At 51.7% G+C, this 17,435-nt stretch overlaps 1 protein-coding gene across 4 annotated transcripts in view; it reads right to left on the bottom strand.

Moving 5' to 3' along the window:
* The window catches only part of ARNT2 (aryl hydrocarbon receptor nuclear translocator 2), a 75,312-nt gene that overhangs the window by 23,607 nt on the left and 34,270 nt on the right, over positions 1-17,435 (bottom strand). For all 4 annotated transcript variants that reach the window (XM_081124658.1, XM_081124656.1, XM_081124657.1 and 1 more), the window contains exons 6-8: positions 9,857-9,959; positions 8,586-8,651; positions 8,161-8,246 (exon numbers count right to left, since the gene is read on the bottom strand). In XM_081124658.1, coding sequence (XP_080980784.1) covers positions 8,161-8,246; positions 8,586-8,651; positions 9,857-9,959 — 255 coding nt within the window. The remainder of the gene's footprint in view (positions 1-8,160; positions 8,247-8,585; positions 8,652-9,856; positions 9,960-17,435) is intronic.

Raw genomic sequence — 17,435 nt, 5'->3', positions numbered from 1 at the left:
GGTCAGCGAGATGCGGAGTCCTATAGGGCTCAGGTTGTCCTCTACGGAGAGGAGGGGCTGGCCCGAAGGAAGGTGCCATGCTCTCTCACTCTGACATTCCGAGGGTCCCAGCACCAGGTCAGAGCCTGGCCGTGAGATCGGCCAAGTGGGACATAGTTTCTGAGCACCTACTAAGCGCCTGACTTCCTGAAAGGGACCAGGCTGCTTCTCTCACGGTGTTCGCAGCTGGTGGGGGAAGGACTGTCATAGTGCCATATGGTTAGTGTTAGGGCCGGGGAGGGGCACTCGGCCAGGGCTGGACGCCAGGGCCGGGAGGGGACGCTTCCTGGCAGGGACAGCAACATTTATCGAAGTGATTTTTAATAGGGACAGGATAATTCCAGCCATTTTAGCAAGATTTCAACAATTCCCTGACCGGTTTCACAAGCTCATTGGCCCTTCCTTCAATTACCTTTTCTTTGGGAGCACTCTTCCCAGCCGGGTCTGAAGAAACCCGAGTAACAGAAACAACACGCACACCAAGTGCAACTAGAAACTGCTGTTTGGGAGGAAGCTCAGCACTGGCTGGACATGCTTCTTCGTGCTTCATGGCGGGGGGCAGGAGGAGGGGGGTTCACGTTCACCCTGCGCAAACCCGCAGGGAAGGTCCTGGTCCAGCCGTGCTGGGTGGAGTCTGACCTGGGACTCACATCCTCACATGTGAATGAAGATATATTTTTCTGCATTCCGCCAAATGTAGGCGGAGAGGGGAAAAAAACACCGCCTTCTGCTACGAGGGATTCGGGCCACTCGTTCACAGCACACTTCCAAAGCCCTCCCCGAGGAATACTAATAAGTTTTAGGCACCAAAATATATATATATTTCTTTGGCCAAACACATTTGGGAAACGTAGGTAAAACAAAGATAAAGAGGTTTCATCACCAGAGGTCTCTGCAGAGAATTGACTGAACTTGTGACTTGGGAGCAGGGTTCTCCAGCAGGGGAATCCAGACGGCAACATTCCCCACATTGCTGACCGTGGGATCCTCCTCATGGTGCATCTCTGGGGAGCTGTGATCCCGGGAGATATTTGGGGAAATGCTGCCTGCAGGTATCTTGCATTGCAGGGTTTCTGCGGGTGACTCCAGAAGAAACGGGTCCCCAAAGCAGAGCTCTGAAGTACAAAAGGTTCTTTTGGCTCAAAAGAGCCTACGGAGACCACCTGAGTAAGTACCTGTCCCCATGAATCACTGCAGCAATGATGGCCTGAGATAAGTACAGGTGAGTCCCAGAGCAGGATGGGTTACCACTAACAGGGCAGCAACGGCGAGGAAATACTCAGGTGTAGGGTTTGGGCAACATGGGATCGAGGAAAAGCCGCTGGGCCGCAACTCCGTGTGTCTGAAGGAAGGGGACCTGTGTGGAAGGGTCCCCAGCAGGACCTCCTGATGAGCTTAGAGCTACTGTGGCCTGAGATTAGCACAGAATGTGGGCAAGTCACCAGGCAGAGCAAACCTCCATCGCCCAGGAGGGGTTTGGTGGCAGAATGCCTGTGCATCCTATCGAGTTCCTTGTGACCTCAGTCACCTCCCCACCTCACCCCTGGCCCTTGGGTCCAGGCAGGTGAATGTTACCTTGCTCAGGTAACAGTAAAGCCAAACATTCCGCTTCTGCCCTGTTATGGCCTGAAAGACCTTACGAGAACCCAAGTGGTCAATGATGAAACCGTCCTCAACTCTCGACAAGGGACAGCCACAGGGTGACCTCTCTAAGGTGAACCATGTGGAAAAAATCACGAGCATGTGAGAAAGAGACGAGTGAGTTAAGGAATCATAGCAACCTTCCCTGTTCAAAAAAGCTAAAAAGAAAAAAATTGGCTAAATTCAACTACTTAGCATGGAGACAATATTTACGAAAAAGGCACAACCTTAATCCAGCAAGGAATGAGTCCGGATGAAAAGTGTCATTGCCAAAAGAATGACATCGGAACTGTGATTGGAAGATTGGGATTGAGAATCTCCCCAAGGATTTGGAAGAAATTAAGAGACAAACTCTCCGGGGCAGGGAGAACAGATCCAAGAAACTGAGATGGAGCTTCCCGGGTGTCAGCGGAGCAGGCTGGGAAGCAGCTGCCACTTGGAAAAATCTGGACAAATTCCCCACCCTCGACGTACCTGAGTGAACATCTGAATCCCACGGCTAAACCCAAAACGACCTACATGAGTCATCGTGGGAGAAAAGAAGGAAAGCTGGTCTCGGCTCCACCGCACGGGCTTCTAGAGGCGGCGGAGCTGCGTCCCCGCAGTCCGGCGGAGAACCCCTGGCCCGAGGGCTCTCCTGCAGCCCTACGAGTGCCGCAGGGGGAGCCCGTCACACATTCAGGGGACATGAGGTCAGCACCCACTCACCCTTCCCGAAAGGAATTATTTAAGGGGTCACCCTGGTGCTGAGACATGAGCTAAGATGTGGAGGACGCGTGGGGCTACGGCCAGTGCCTGCACCTCGTTAGGGCTGAGGACCCTACAGCGTGAGGCGCGTGAAGGACCTGTGGTGGAGCCCACACAGGGCGAACAGGCACAAATGAAGACCAGTCACTCTCACACCTCCCTTGTTCTCCTCACACCATTCCCTATGCCTCTGAAGCATTTTTTCAACCAAAATTCCTACCTCTTTTTTGGTTAATCCTTACTCGAGGGTATTTTTTCCATTGACTTTTAGAGAGAGATGGAGGGAGGGAGGGAGAGAGAGAGAAACGTTGGCCGGTTGCCTCCACACTGGAGGCCCTACTGGAGCCGGGGATCAAACCTGCAACCCAGGTACGCGCCCTTGGCCCAGAATCGAACCCGTGACCCTTTGGTATGTGGGTCAATGCTCTAACCCCTGAGCCACACCGGCCAGGCTTCCTTCCTCTTTTCTACATTTATGTTTCAGCTCGAATGTTACTCTCAGTGCCTGTTAGGCTGTCAGTGAGGGTTGGCCAGAGCGAGCGATACGGACGCCAATCTTGACACTCCCAGCAGCTGGAGTCTCCCTCCTACGTGCTCCCCGAGTGTGTGCCTCTGTTACGACCTCTGACCCGGGGCTCGGCAATGACCCGCTCATCTACCTGTCCCCTCCAGTGAACGGTGAGCTCACGGGCAGGCACCAGGCGGGACTCGCCCTAGGATCCCTAGAGCCCAGCAGAGTACCTGGGCCGTGGCAGGTGCTCAGAGGTGTTGACTGGAGGAAACATCAGAATGGCGTCACCCTGCCCCAGACCAAGGAGGCCAGAACCCTGCCCACCTCCCTTCTCCACCTCAGAAGCTAAGGTCATGATTTCGGTGTCTCCCCAGGACATCGCAGCGGGGCCCTGAGCGGGAAACGAGGCCTGCTGTGCGCAGGCATCGTGGGCCAAGGGCTGGAGACAGCAGGGCTCCAGGCACGGCTTGTGGGTTGGTGGCCTCCACACAGACAAGCAGCTTTTGGAGATTTTCAGATGAAGGAAAAACAAACACACGATGTTCGACAAGCCACTCTGGATGAGCTCATGGCAGGACTGAGCTGTCTGGTGAATTAGGAGTGCTGGCTTGGCCACTGCCGATTCTAGCCCAAACCCCGCAGTTTGGCCTCTGGCGCACTGGAGCAGCAAAGGGAAGAAAAGCAGCAGGCTCACCAACGAGAAGGGACACGAGGGCGCCACCAACCGGGCCCCTTCCTGACCCAGATGGTGCCCGTGGGAGGTAACATGCTCCTGGCTCAGCGCCACTCCCCTGGGTCAGCTGCTGGCTGTCCTGGGCAGACCCATCGCCAGTTAACCAGAGATTTTCCACGGATGTTTAGCGGATGATCCAAGCGGATCAGATGGTGGTTACTTGAAAAGAGGCCTCTGTCATGGGAGCGACTTCCGGCTCGAAGCTGAACGTCAGCCTGTGAAGTGCAAGGTGCTGGGCAATGACTATGGGCCGGAGGCCACTAACATCTTCAGAACATCAGAGTCTCCTGGGGACTGAACACACACCTCACGAAGTATAAAACACAGCCGGTCACGGGTGATGTCTTCTCTAGTATGCTAAACATAAGGTATTTATTTCTTCAAACTAAACCCATTAAGGGTTAGACAAGGGAATGAACTCTCCTTGGGGCTCCTCTTTTACTCACACCCCCACATGCTTAGAAGGAAACCTATGTAATGAACCCCATAAAATGCTGTGAGGCTGCCCTGGCTGGTGTGGCTCAGTTGGCTGAGCGGCATCCCATGCACCGTGAGGTCAAGGGTTCGATTCCCGGTCGGGGCACATGCCCAGGCTGTGGGCTCAATCTCCAGTGGGGGGCGTGCAGGAGGAAGCTCACCGATGTTTCTCTCTCATTGACGGTTATCTCTCCCTCTCCCTTCCCTTCTCTCTAAAATCAATAAAAAAATATTTAAAAATAAAATAAAATAAAATGCTGTGAGGCTAACTGGGAGGCCACAGTGTGACAGGACGGGCTTCTGGAATATATCGGAATACTCCGTGATGTTTACTTTTAACGTGCAGTCCGCTCTGCTATCAGACTCAGGAATGCGCACGCGTGCTGCAGGTGGGTTGTCAAATAATCTTTTTACAAGGCCCTTGCTTGCTCCATAAAGCCTGCCTCTTTTAGTCACCTTTAGAAATGTCCAAGGTCGCCTGCAGATATTTTTAGCAACTCTGGTGCTTGGGAAACTTCATGCTTCCTAAGCAAGTCATTGTTTATAATTAAGGATCCTGAGCTCATGAGCAAGCCGGGATGGCATTCCTCATGGACTTTTACAAGCCTTCGTTGAGGCATTAAGGGAGTTACGGCCCAAGTGCTCCAAATCCCATGACCTTATGGTAGGGCAAGAGTGCCAATGACCTCATTTCAGCCCCCGCATTGCGGCCGGAGGACGGTCTCTCTACCATCCTAAAAGATCTCCGGGAAAGTGGATCCTATAAATGCCTTTGGAGATTCTGGCAAGAAATTCTTTCACTGATCTATCCCCCTAGGTCAACTGTTTCTTCTGTCTAGGCAAGAGCCCCTTCCTTCTTTCCTTTATTTCACCCCTCCATCCGTCCATCCCTCCGGTCTTCATAAAACACATACTAGGTGCCGGGTCAAGCTAAGCACTGGGCCGAGAAAATTCACGAAGCACGAAGGTCTATATGATCAGCACAGAGAGTGTTCCGTGTGCGAAGAACGCACTTGCCAATCAAGAAACAGAATTAACAGGGAGCCTGAGCTCCGACCCTGCCAGGGGCATCCTGTGTGGAGATAGGCTTGTTTTCCAGAACCTCCACCTTTATAAAACGCAACAACTAAACGCAACAAAATGAAACCAAGAAACAAACAACTCGTCCCCCAACCACAATTTCTAAATTCAGGGCAAACCTCTCCATCCAATTGTCTGGAATGCTCTCCAGAAAACTTAGGTTGATTTCACACAAATGTCATTGTCTCTGACTATGAAACTCATGTAAGAATTTGGAAAACGCAGGAATAGTCTAGAAAAAAGGAACCAATAATCTACTACACAGAAATAACAATGATGAATATTCTATATACAATGTTAGTGTGTAGACCCACTATTCATTTATAATTTAAAAATAAAATTGGTGTCCGGCTGGGCCTGGCTCAGCGGTTGAGCATTGACCTAGGATCCAGGAGATCGGGGTTCGATTCCTAGTCAGGGCACATGCCCGGTTTGCGGGTTCCTCAATCCCCAGTAGGGGACGAGCAGGAGGCAGCCGATCAATGACTCTCTCATCGTTGATGTTTCTATCTCTCTCTGTCCCCCTCCTTTCCTCTCTCTGAAATTAATAAAGATATGTTTAAAAAAATAAATAAATAAAAAATAAAATTGGTGTCCTGGTGTTTATGTTGTATAGCCTGCTACTGTTTTTAACACTTCTTGGTACTTTGCCTCATTCCTAAGTGGGCGCTGAAGCAAGCTTATCTAATGGTTGTCCGGAGTTCTAGAAATAGATGGTTCCAGGCTACTTCGAACCAGTTTTCTATCATTAAAGTTTAGGTGAATTCAGTTTTCCTTAGAATAAATTCCTAGAAATGGAATTCCTGTATATTAAGGAATGCACATCTTAAGGCATTTAATACACACAAGAAAACTATTTGACAGAAGGTTGATGCTGACTTATAGTCAGTCCCACCAACAGTACATAAAAGTGTCCATTTTTCTGAGCCTTACCAACACCGTGTATTTTGTCTTTTTACTTTTTGCTTTTGGATAGGTAAGAGGAGATGGCATCAAATTATTTTAATTTGTAGTTATGCGTAATAGGAGACTGGGTTGTTCCCAAATGCTTAGTGTGTGTGTTTATATACAGGGTGTCCCAAAAAATCTATATACACTTTAACAGCTGATAGCTCTTACATTTTGAAAACGAAATATATTTTAATAAACACTGCCTTTAAAATTATTCAAGTGTGTACACATTTTTTTGGGACACCCTGTATGTGTGTGTGTATTATAATATACATACACGCACACTTTAATACCCTTTTCATATCCTTTGCTTAATTTTCCCCATGGAGTTAAAATCTATGTTTTGGCCACTTTCCTCTTTTGGTTCAAATTGTCCAAATTGTGCCTCCTGGAGTTAACCTAAGTAAGATGAATTCCTCCTTCATGTGACACCCCCTCAAATACTTAAAGACAGAACTCATGTCTCTCTTTCTCCAAGATAAACACCCCCGGCTCTTTCTACCATTCCTCTTGAGGCCAAGTTTCCAGGGCGGCTGTTGAAGACCTAATGCGTAATAAGTCCCACGGCCCTGCCGCCCTGTCCACGCGACAGTGTGCAGAACCCCGTGCGACTTCCGGAGACCTACCCCGAGCCACCTCTGCAGACTCTGTGGATGTCGCCCCTGCCTGCACCCTGGGCCCGGCCTCCTCCTGCTCACCCACAGGACGCTATGACTTAGTCTTACCATGATCGCAGAATTGCTCGTGGGATGTTCTAGGCGTGGAGCCCAAATAAAGTGGTAAGAAAGAGAGCACATCAAGGCCAGAAACAGGAAGAGGAACTTGCCTGGTGTAATGACAGTGATTAATTCGAATGAGGAAAGCATTAAGAAGGAGACGGTTATCTTGGAACGGGGTCCCAATAGGCAGTGCCAATACAGCCTGGTCGGGGGCCTCCTTGGACCTGGGGGCAGGTAGGGACTCTTCCCTCTGTCCCCAGTGCTGACTGCCTCATACACTCCTGCAGTCACCTGTGTACCTGCTGGTGCCCCACCCACACGCCCTTGTGAACACAAGGGATTGGCCTACATCTGGTGCCCGACAGCCTTGCCCAACACCTGGCAACTGTGGCTTGGCGGGGACAACGCTCTAACCAACTGAGCTACCCAGCCAGGGCAAAATCTGCCATCTTAATGTGTACAGTTCAGTGGTTTTTAGTTGCAGAGTTGTGCAAGTATCATCACCAGCAAATTTTAGAACATTTTTGTCACCTCAAAAAGAAACACAGTCCATATGAGCAGTCATACTCCATTTTTCACCTGGAAACCACAAACCTACTTTCTGTCTCGGTGGATTTCCCTATTCTGGATGTTTTGACAAATAAAGTCAAATAATGTGGCCTTTTGAGTCTGGTTTCCTTCACGTAGGGTGTTTTCAAGGTTCACCCACATGATAACACGAAACAATACTTCACTCCTTTTTATTGCTGAGCTGTATTTCATTGCAGGGAGAGATGACGTTTCATTTATCCATTCATCAGTTGATGGGCACATCTGGGCTGTTTCCATTTTTGGCCAATACGAATAATGCTGTTATGAACATCCACATACATATTTCTTCTTGTGTTTTCGACTTTCTTAGGTACATATCTAGGAGTGAAGCTGCTGGGTCCATCATATGGTCACTCTGTGCTTAACATCTGGAGCAACTCAGACTGTTTTCCAAAGCAGCTGCACCACTTTACATTCCCACCAGCAACATATGAGGGTTCCAATCACTCCAGGTCCTCGCCAACACTTGCTATGGTCTATTTTAACCATCCGAGTGAATATAAGAGGTACCTTGTTGAGGTTCTGATTTGCGTTTTCTCTAATGACCTGGACAAAACTATCATTTTAAATGTCACTTGGATTCTGCAGAGTGCTGTGGGTGACAGACCACAGAAACGGCTCGCAGGGGTGTTCAGTTCCCTGGAACACACACGTACACAGGTTCTGCTTACCTGCTGGAGGCCAGGCCTTGATATATCCCGTGCAGTGGACCACAGCATACTGGGCTTCCCCCTCTTTCACAGGGCCAAGGCCATTCCTACAGGTAGAACATCTGTGAAATTGCTTTCAGCCCCTGAGGTGAGGCAAGGACACCGACGGCTCCTTCCATATCTAAGCTACTAGGGTCACTTGTTCGCCTGGTGGTTTCAAATCTTGACTTCCCACTACCCTGTTTCTCCTCTTTCCACATGGTCTGAAAGTCCAAAATAAATTCCACCCAACTCCCTTTCTCATCTCAGCCCCGGAAACCTGATGTATGGGGTCTCCTGGTCCTCTCTACACTCAGCCCCTCTACAAGTTCAGCTACTCCTCAGCTTAGTGCACTCAGCTACCTGCCAGCACAGCCCAGAAACACCCATCGGAAAGCCCTACTGACCTGAACCTTTTCCTCATGGTGGTTAATCTGCTCAGAGGGAGGTGGTCCAACGGAGCATTTCCACACCTAAGAGTCGACAAATACATTAGAGTAAGTGAAGGCCACTGGTGAATTAATAAAACATACAGGCTACAGACCAGGAGACAGGCCTTATCTGATGCTAACACATGTATCTGGGCGAGCCCTAAGCCGATTTCCTTCCAAAGTGCAGAAGCAGGCGCGCATGGCTCTGAGGTCACACGGTCACTGCAGGAAAGGAGAGTGGGACCCCGTTGGCAAGGTGCATGGAAATGGTTTCAGGGCCCAGCCCAGAAGCTAGGGATCTACAGAAAGACTCATGGAGATGCTGGGCAAACTCGGTCCTGCCGTGAAGCCGGGTGGCTTTCAGGAAGCAGGGGGAGGGGGTGATGATAGCAGCCGTGTCTCTTCAGGCCTGAGCAGACACATCTATGCAAAGCAGATGCTGCCAGCTGATGAACAGAAGTATCTTCCTGGGCTTTAGTTCACAGCTGGGGAAACACCCGTCGCCTGCAACGTCCTGGCACCAGGACTAACCAGACAGCCGCAAGCCTGCTGACGGCAGAAGACAGAGTGGGGACACAGGGAGCGACCGGAACAGAATCAGATCTTCCTGTGGACCCTCCTCGGGGATGCGGGGGTGTCCCACCGCCCGCTCTGCTAGGACCCTTTCTGCCTCGCTTTTCAATGACCCGCTCAGCATCCCGGCTCTGATGGCTGCTCGGTGTGGCCACAGGGTACGTGCCTTTCCACGTCCCAACTATATGACGAGTGGTGCCCTGGCCATCTTAATGTTCAACACAGCAAAGAGACGAGTTAATTATGCTCTGAGACCTGGGACAGCTGCCAGCACTAGCGTGGCGGTCACGGATGGCAGGGGCCATCTATGACCTGCTGCCCAGGATGCTGGCGTGGCCCTCTGCCCGACTGTGCCCAGTGTCTTGCTGACACTGAGCTGCTTCAGTTGCAGGGGAAGGTCATCCCCCAGCAGACGGCAGTGCCGCTCACTTCACAGGTAAATCCAGGAATGTGGGGAATGAGACAGCTTAAAATGGGAGAAGGAAGGAGGTGGTCCTTCCAGGACAGACCAAGGAGTCGCAGGCTCATGTGCTGCAGTCAAAAAGAGAGTCACCCGGGTGAACCCGAGGTGGCGTGAGTGACCGTAGCTGAGCCCACTGAGAGTCTCCCTGGCAGACCAGAAGGGGGTAAGCCCACCACAGCCACCGGGTGGCCCACCGCTCGCCCAGACAGACCTCATCCTGCAGATGAAGGACCTCCGCGAGCCCATGCACATCCGCATGGACGACTGCTGCCCTTCCTTCTTGACCGTCCCGGTCTTCAGGTCCAAGATCCGGCCTAACAGAGAAAGCAGGACACACACATAAGCCTCTGCCTCTGACTGGGGGGGGAGGGTGCAGGTGCAGGGGGGGGGGAGCTTTCTGCAAATGCTCAGCAGAAAAGCCCAAGCAGGGCCGCGCAAACTGCTTGTTTCTTGGAATTCCCAACATTCTTTGGCAGGAAACACCCGGGGCGATGAAATCTGTACAATCCTAAACGCCTGTTTCCTTCAAAGGGCAGTCTACACTCGCCGCCTCACCTCAAGCCCCTTCGACGGCCTTCTCCCCACTACTTCACGGCATGCCGGAGACCGCCAAGGTCACCAACAACTTCCTCAGCGCTAAATCTGAAACACGTTGCCTCTCTGTTTTCCCCGACGGCTTTGCCGAGCCTCCCATCTACCCCTCATGCCCCAGAGCCTCGCTTGGCCAACTTCTCGTCTCATCCTCAGCGTCTCCTATGTGACTTTATCCACGTAAGGTTTCGAGGGTCACCTCTGGGTGCTAAGGACCCTCCATCTTCACCTCCAGCACCAACCCCTCCACCTCCTCAGGCCCAGACCTAACCCGCCAGCCGCTGATTGTACACCCCAATGGCTCCTCCCGGGTACCAGCAGAGGTAGCTTCATCCTCAGGGAGCCGGGGCCAGAATTCCAGACGTCATCTCAGAGCCGTCCTCTCCCTCACCTCCTGCACACTCAGTCTCTGTCTCCCCATCTCTCCTGTCTCGGTCATCGCTGCCCACTTGCCTCTCCCCAACGGGGACCCGCCAGCTCCCAACCTCCAGCATCCCTTACCTTCAGTCCACAGCTCATCTTTCCCCGGGGGCCGCTCTTGCCTCCTCCCCCGCAGCTCCCTCTGCCTTGGGCAACCCTTCCCTCTGCCTGAATAACTCCTTATTGTCACAAGGGACCCAAGGTGTCACCTTGCCATCATTTCATAAATATTTATTAAGCACCCACAATATGCTCGCCACTGATCTAAGCACAAAAAGCTAAAAAGGCACCAAAGGCCATTATATTCCAGCTGGTGAGCAGGTAACAAGAACCAAAGGCTGGGAGAGAATGCATGGTCAGGTGGATGCGTGGTCAGGCGGATGCGTGGTCAGGCGGATGCGTGGTCAGGTGGAGGTACGTTCCAGGCACAAAAATAAAGCAGATGAAGACAGTGGCCAGAGACCCGCCCCTTTGCAATAAGTAGTTGAATGGGTTTCTATCATTTGAAATGCAAAGGGTCTTGAAGAAGGCCTGTTCCCAAGCCCCAGCTCCTAGGGCTCCAAATGCAGGGGAGGGAGCAGAGAGAGCAGGTGTGCCGCGCAGGTGGCCACCTCCCTGCCTCCACTCCTGCAGCTCCCTGCTTCCTGAGCCTGGCTCTCTCTGCACCCACTGCCCTTCCAGCTGTCGCCTCAGCAACCACAGCAGCAGCCTGCCCCTCCCACGTCGTGGCCCAGGGCTCTGCAGGGCGCTGTACAAACAACAGAGCCACCATCATGCTCACGACATCTTTAACCAGGACGTGCTCACGACTGATCGCACGCCTTTAAAAAAGACATGTGCACCAGGATCAACTCCACTGAGAGGCCCAATGCTCAGTCTGCAGGGAGCTCGGCATGGGTGGGCTGAGGGGGAGGAGCCCTGCTGCCCCAGCTTTGACACCTGTCTGTCTCTCTCACAGACGGCTCCCTTTCACAGCCCCTTTAGTGTAAACTGTCACTTGCTTTATCCTTGATAGGATGGCAAAGGGTTTCAGCTATGACGGGGCAGAGTTTGTCAAATTCACAGCGTGCCCTGAAGACAAAGTCATAACTGCGGAGCACATGAGCTGCAGAACATGGACATGGAAAAGCAGGTTTCTGCCATCTGTGGCTGTGACCCCAGGGGCCAGGGCTTCAGCTTCCCTTCTCCGAGTGCTCCTCCAGTTTCCTTGGGCTGAGTGAACCCCTTCCAGGCTCCTCGGGAAGGAAGGCACGCTTAGCTTTCTACAGCACGTGTGCTCCCAGAAGGCTGTGTGCAAACTGGATTTCTGACAAATCTGGCAGCAGCAGAATGTGTGAAGGCCCCGGCGGTGAGTCCCGGTGTGATTGGCCAGGAGTCACTCTCTATCCACTGGGTGTTGGGTGTACTTACGATGGGGCTTCGGGTAGAGAAGTACAGAGGTGTTGTTACTGACACCACAGAGCCCGGGGTCTGGGTTCCTAGGGCTGGTTCCCAGGGCACTCCGAGACGCACCATCGACTGAGGCCGATGCAGACTCCTCCAGAGACTCCCCACACCCACCTTGTCCGCTGGGTTGAGGGGATGCATTCGTCTCCAGTTTTGTCACTGGACTGGTCCCACCACGAATTCCATCCTGCTCTTTTTGGCTAGGGCCAAAACGAGTGCCACCCTGGTCACCTCTGCTCTGTCCTCTTAGCCCCCCGCTCCTGTCCTTCCTAGTGTGCCCTCTGGAACGTCCACTCTGGGATAAACAAACTCCTCCACCCTCAGCTCCTTACAGGAATTCCCTGAGCTAACACACCAGCCAGACCTACAGCTCTTCGGGGAGGAAGCTCTTCCTCCCACATCCCACGTGCCAGGGTCAGGGGCCCACGGTCCTCACCCCGGGGCCCTTCCCGGCCAGTCCCTCTCTCATATACCCCAGCTCCTTCCACGCTCACAGCATCTGCACTATTATTCTGAGCAGACAATTTACTGTTGATGGCTGGCTCTTCCCAGGTTTTCAGATGGCAAATAATGCGGAGGCAAATAACGGTGTAGAAAAAAATATCCACACCATCTTAGGATAGATTCCCCAAAATGGAATTACTGCATCCAACGAGAATAACATTCTTAAGTGGCACTCAACACACTGACCAATATTCAGTGTTTCCGCTCCACGAAAGGGACAGAATTGTAACACATCTTCAGGGGTTTTAACTACACCTTTTGGAAGACCGCTGAGAAGCATGAAATGCTTTAGAACAGGAATTGGCAAAAGATGACAGATGGGCCTGGCCTGGCTCACTAAGTTCTTTAAATATGTGTATGGAACGCAACTCTGGCCATTCGTTTACTTACTGTCTGTGGCTACTCTCACACCACAGAGCTGGGTCAGTGTGCAGAAGAAGGTACAGTCCCCAAAGCCAAAGGCATTTACTATCTGGCCCTTTACAGAAAGCTTCTGCTGACTCATACATTAGACGAATGATTATAAAGATTCCGATAGTGACAGAGCATATCTAGAGGGTCCCCCTGTAACTGCTCTCAGTAAGGTGGGGTTTTTTTTTTTTTTTTTTAATATTTCTATTGATTTCAGAGAGAGGAAGGGAGAGGGAGAGAGAGAGAGAGAAACATCAGTGATGAGAGTCATTGACTGGCTGCCTCCTGCGCGCCCCCTGCTGGAGATCAAGGAGCCTGCAACCCGGGCATGTGCCCTGACTGGGAATCGAACCGCGACCTCCTGGATCCTAGGTTGACACTCTGGCCTGGCAGTAAGCTGGTTTTTAAGTATTATTTTGGTACTAATTTTTTTTTTTTTTTAAAGAAGAATCAGAAGTTTGTCTTGGATAAAATCATCAAGGAAGGCTCTGTGCTCCTAAAACGGCTCCCCAGGCTACCACAGAAATACAAATAGAAATTAGAATTATTTCATCAAAGGAATCCTTGAGAAAACAGGAAACATTTTATCTTGGTTTTAAAAAGGAGGAAAAACAAGATAGCAAGGGATGAAAACAGGAGAAAACGATTAACAACAAAAGCCAAGTGATGGTCCCAGAGATGGACAATATCTGATGTTGTTCCAAAAATGTGTGGCCCCCCGAAACGTGGGCCCAGAGGTGGGAAGAGACTCTGGTTGCTGTTCCAGTGACAAAGTGTTCTCATTTCCCAAAGGCTGACCCCAGCCATTTGAACAGCTGTGCACACAGGAACACCCGCCCCCCACGGCACAGGAATCCACGCCGTGCACATGAGGCCCACGGCTGAACAAAGTCCAGAGCTCGCACTGCGTCCACAGAGCCTGGGAGAGAACAGGCCTTCAGCTGGGGAGGGTAGGCGCATGCTCTCCAGGTTCCCTTATCTCTGGCAGGTGTTTGGACATGGCTAAGGTACGAGTACACCAATTCTCAAATTGTAGCCTATTTTGTTCTCAAACCAGAAGAGGAGGGCCCTGGATGGGCGGTAGAGTTCCCTAGGGATGTCTGTTGCTCTACCTGCCCAGAACCTCCCCCTCCCCACCACATGCTCCTGTATTTCTTTTTGATGAAAGTCAAAAAAGGGGCTGCCACCTTCTTACAAGGTCCCCCCCTCCCAGGCCGTAGTGATTGGTTGAGGGTTGGGCGCCTGGCACAAGCTGGGCAAATCGTAGTGCCTCATCTCCCCTCCGTCCACAGTGACTGGGTCTCTGTGCTTTGAATCTCTCTGACTTTCCCTTCCATCACCAGATGAAATTCTTTGCTTTTAAATGGATTATCTGATCGGGTCAGACCTACTTGGATAATATCAAAATTTTAAGGTCAACTGACTTGGGGCTTTAATCACATTAGTAAAATCCCTTCCCAGAAGAACCTAGATTCTTGTTTGACTGAGTAATGGGGGGGGACCTTGAAATATATTGACCACATGGTCCCTGACATTGCTGCCACCTGAGCAGGTGACCTGCCTCTCTTCCAAGATTACAAATTCTGTGCACACAGCTGGCTGTGGCTTGAGCCCGCCCATGTACCCCAGGCCAGGGTGCCTCCCGCACAGGGGGTGTCCAACAGCTCTGCCCTGAATCCCAACCACCTGCTGTGGAGGTTAAGCTGTCAGGACTGCCTGGTGGCCAAATTACAATGACAATGTAGGACTAGGGCTTCTCTCCGTAAGCACCCCTTGCCCCCTGCAGCCTTGAGCCTAACAGAGCATCTTCCCTGGGCAGCAGGAACCCTGAGCAGCTACCGGAAGCCAACCTCCTGACGTCTTCTCAACAACCGAGAGGCAGTACATGCACGTCTCCTCTAGCAGCCTGGGCCCCAATCCACTAACATATCTCTTTCCCGGTTCTGTATGGTTATCCAGGCAAGAAAAGGCTGGTGACATCCAGGCAATAACAAAAGAAACCAAAGGCTCATGGCCCCTGACTAGGGCTGGCAGGAGGCATTGAGCAGGATGGCCAACTGCCCAACAGACACTCAGAAGGAGCCTTTCTACCTAGCAGTCTGGTTTGCATGTCAACCCTTTGTCTCCCCACCCTGCCATCTGGGGAAGGTGCTAATGAGAAGCTAACGAGGCGAGGAGGAGCCCGAAGCTGCACAGAGCATCGGAGATAATCATCTCAGGCGCGATTACAAGACCAAGACTGCGACGTGTGGGGGGAAGCCAAGGGCAGAGAGCCCAACATGGGTGACAGGCGGCATCACCCTTCCCACCCCAACTACTGGGCCCCCACCGCTCGCCACAGCTCTCTCCAGCACTCACATTCCAAACGTGACACAGAGTCACGGGAGCGCCGCGTGCCGAGCCTGCTGCTCTGCTATTCATTAAAAAGTCGTCACCCCACAATCGTTCCCCGCCCCCAGGCCGGCACCTCTCCTGCTATTTAATCTGTAGACAAAAGTACAAATTCTCCATCCTGTTTAGAATATGTTGGAGTGTGATTTAAAGAAATACATTCCTCTTCGGGGATCATGCTACAAGAATGCAAGCAATGCAGGCCTGAGGGCTTTCAGTTTAACGGTAACCGATTAACCTTCCTCCCCCCACTCCCCCTTCTAATGGAAAGGGGCCAGACGGACATGGAGTTCAAGAAGGCAATCTGGGGCCATGCCTTGCCTCGCCTGCAAACAGGTAATGAAATGACCAAAAAATACAAAAGTAGCAGGAATAATCTACATCCATGCAGAAAAATAGTGGAAGGGGCTTGCACAGATCAGAAATACTGAGGGATTTCTGCAAGAAACAGTGCATCGGGGGTGGGATGCAAGTGTATATGAGCTGTCCTACGGTTCAGCAAATACACAGGAATGGCCTGCCTGGGAAGGAAGTGACAGGATCCCTAACAGAAGCCTCCAGAACTGCAAGCAAGAAGGAGACCAGGGAGTCAGGAAGCAGAGAAGTGGCCCAAGGTCTGGATACGCAGAGGCCAGAGGCACAGCTCTCAGGTCACTTTGACTTACAGCAGCCAACCTGCTGGGTGAAGGAGAAAGGCTGCTTCTGGGGGTGGGGGGTAGGGTTCCAGTTAGAGCAGTGGGTCATGTCCCTGCCAACCTAAGGCTGCCATGCCCAGTGCACAGGCCCAGTGCGGCCTGCAGCAACCTCACAGCTCCCCCCCAGGCAACTGGACCCCCAATCTAAAAAAAAAAAATTACATTTCAAAGAAATTACACTTGGACCCAAACCATCTCAAATCTTTATAAAATGTTAGGGACTCAGATTGAATAAAAAAGTGAGGGAGGGGGGAGGTTAGCTTAGTGCACCAGGAGATTCAGTTTACATCAGAAGAAAGTCACCTGAAACATCAGAACAGATACCACCCCACTCCGTGAAACACATTCCGAGAAAGACGGCGATATCTGAAATACCCCATCTCAGCGATATTTGAGAGGATCTTTCATAAGTGAAAACAGAATCACCTGAGACCAGGAAAGATTGCTTTTAGATGAAAAACATGACTTCGGAATTGAAAACCCAGCGAAGGCAGTAAATAGTGACGCCGCTGAAAGCTCCGTCGCCGAGTCAGGAGAAACCCTGAAGAAATTATCCCAGAAATCACAGAAAAAGAGCAAGGAGGTGAGTGTGATAAGCACACAGCTCACATTCCAGGAGAACGGAGCCAGGGGATCCATCACTGGGGGCTGCAGAACAGAGCGGACAGAGGAGACGCGGGACAGGCGGGCACAGAAATGCTACAGGGACGTCTGCTCCCAACCAAGAAGGAGCAGCAGGGGCCAGACTTCAAGTCCCTTCTTAAATAATCAAATCAACCCACAAAGGATATGGAACAATAGTGCTCACAACACTGGACATCAGACAGTGAAGGACAATGATTCCTGAGATGGGAAACAAACCAGATGAGCTCCCGCAGTCCCCCCCCCCCCCCCGTATGACCTGGTAGAACACAGCTGCAGCCTCAGGTGCCTGCACAGCGACATGCGCTGAGTGCACAGCGGCTGGATCAGGCGAAGCCGTGCAATCTGCCTCCATGGAGACTTGGTGGTCAAAGCCCTGGAGCTGCCTCAGTCGTGGGCCAGGCTGCTGCCAGTCCTGGGAGACGGGCAGTGGAAGGTCCGGCCTGGCCCTGGGGCCCCGGACATTTGCTTTGCCAGCCAGTGTTGGACAGACCTTAGCTGCTCTTGTGGGCAGGCCTGAGGGTCATCATCTGCCCAGGGGCTTCCTGACTCTGCAAAGTCCACGCTCTAAACCCACCGCCACCTGGCCGTGAACGAGTTCGCGTGTGTGCATGCATGTGAACGTGTGCATGTGAACGTGTGCATGTGTGTGTTGTGTGTGTGTGAGCAGATTCCCAGTCCTATCCAACA

Source organism: Miniopterus schreibersii (assembly GCF_964146895.1).
Source record: "Miniopterus schreibersii genome assembly, chromosome: 22".
Lineage (NCBI taxonomy): Eukaryota > Metazoa > Chordata > Mammalia > Chiroptera > Miniopteridae > Miniopterus > Miniopterus schreibersii.
Note: the sequence above shows the minus strand (reverse complement) of the source record. Positions and strands in the feature narration are given on the sequence as shown.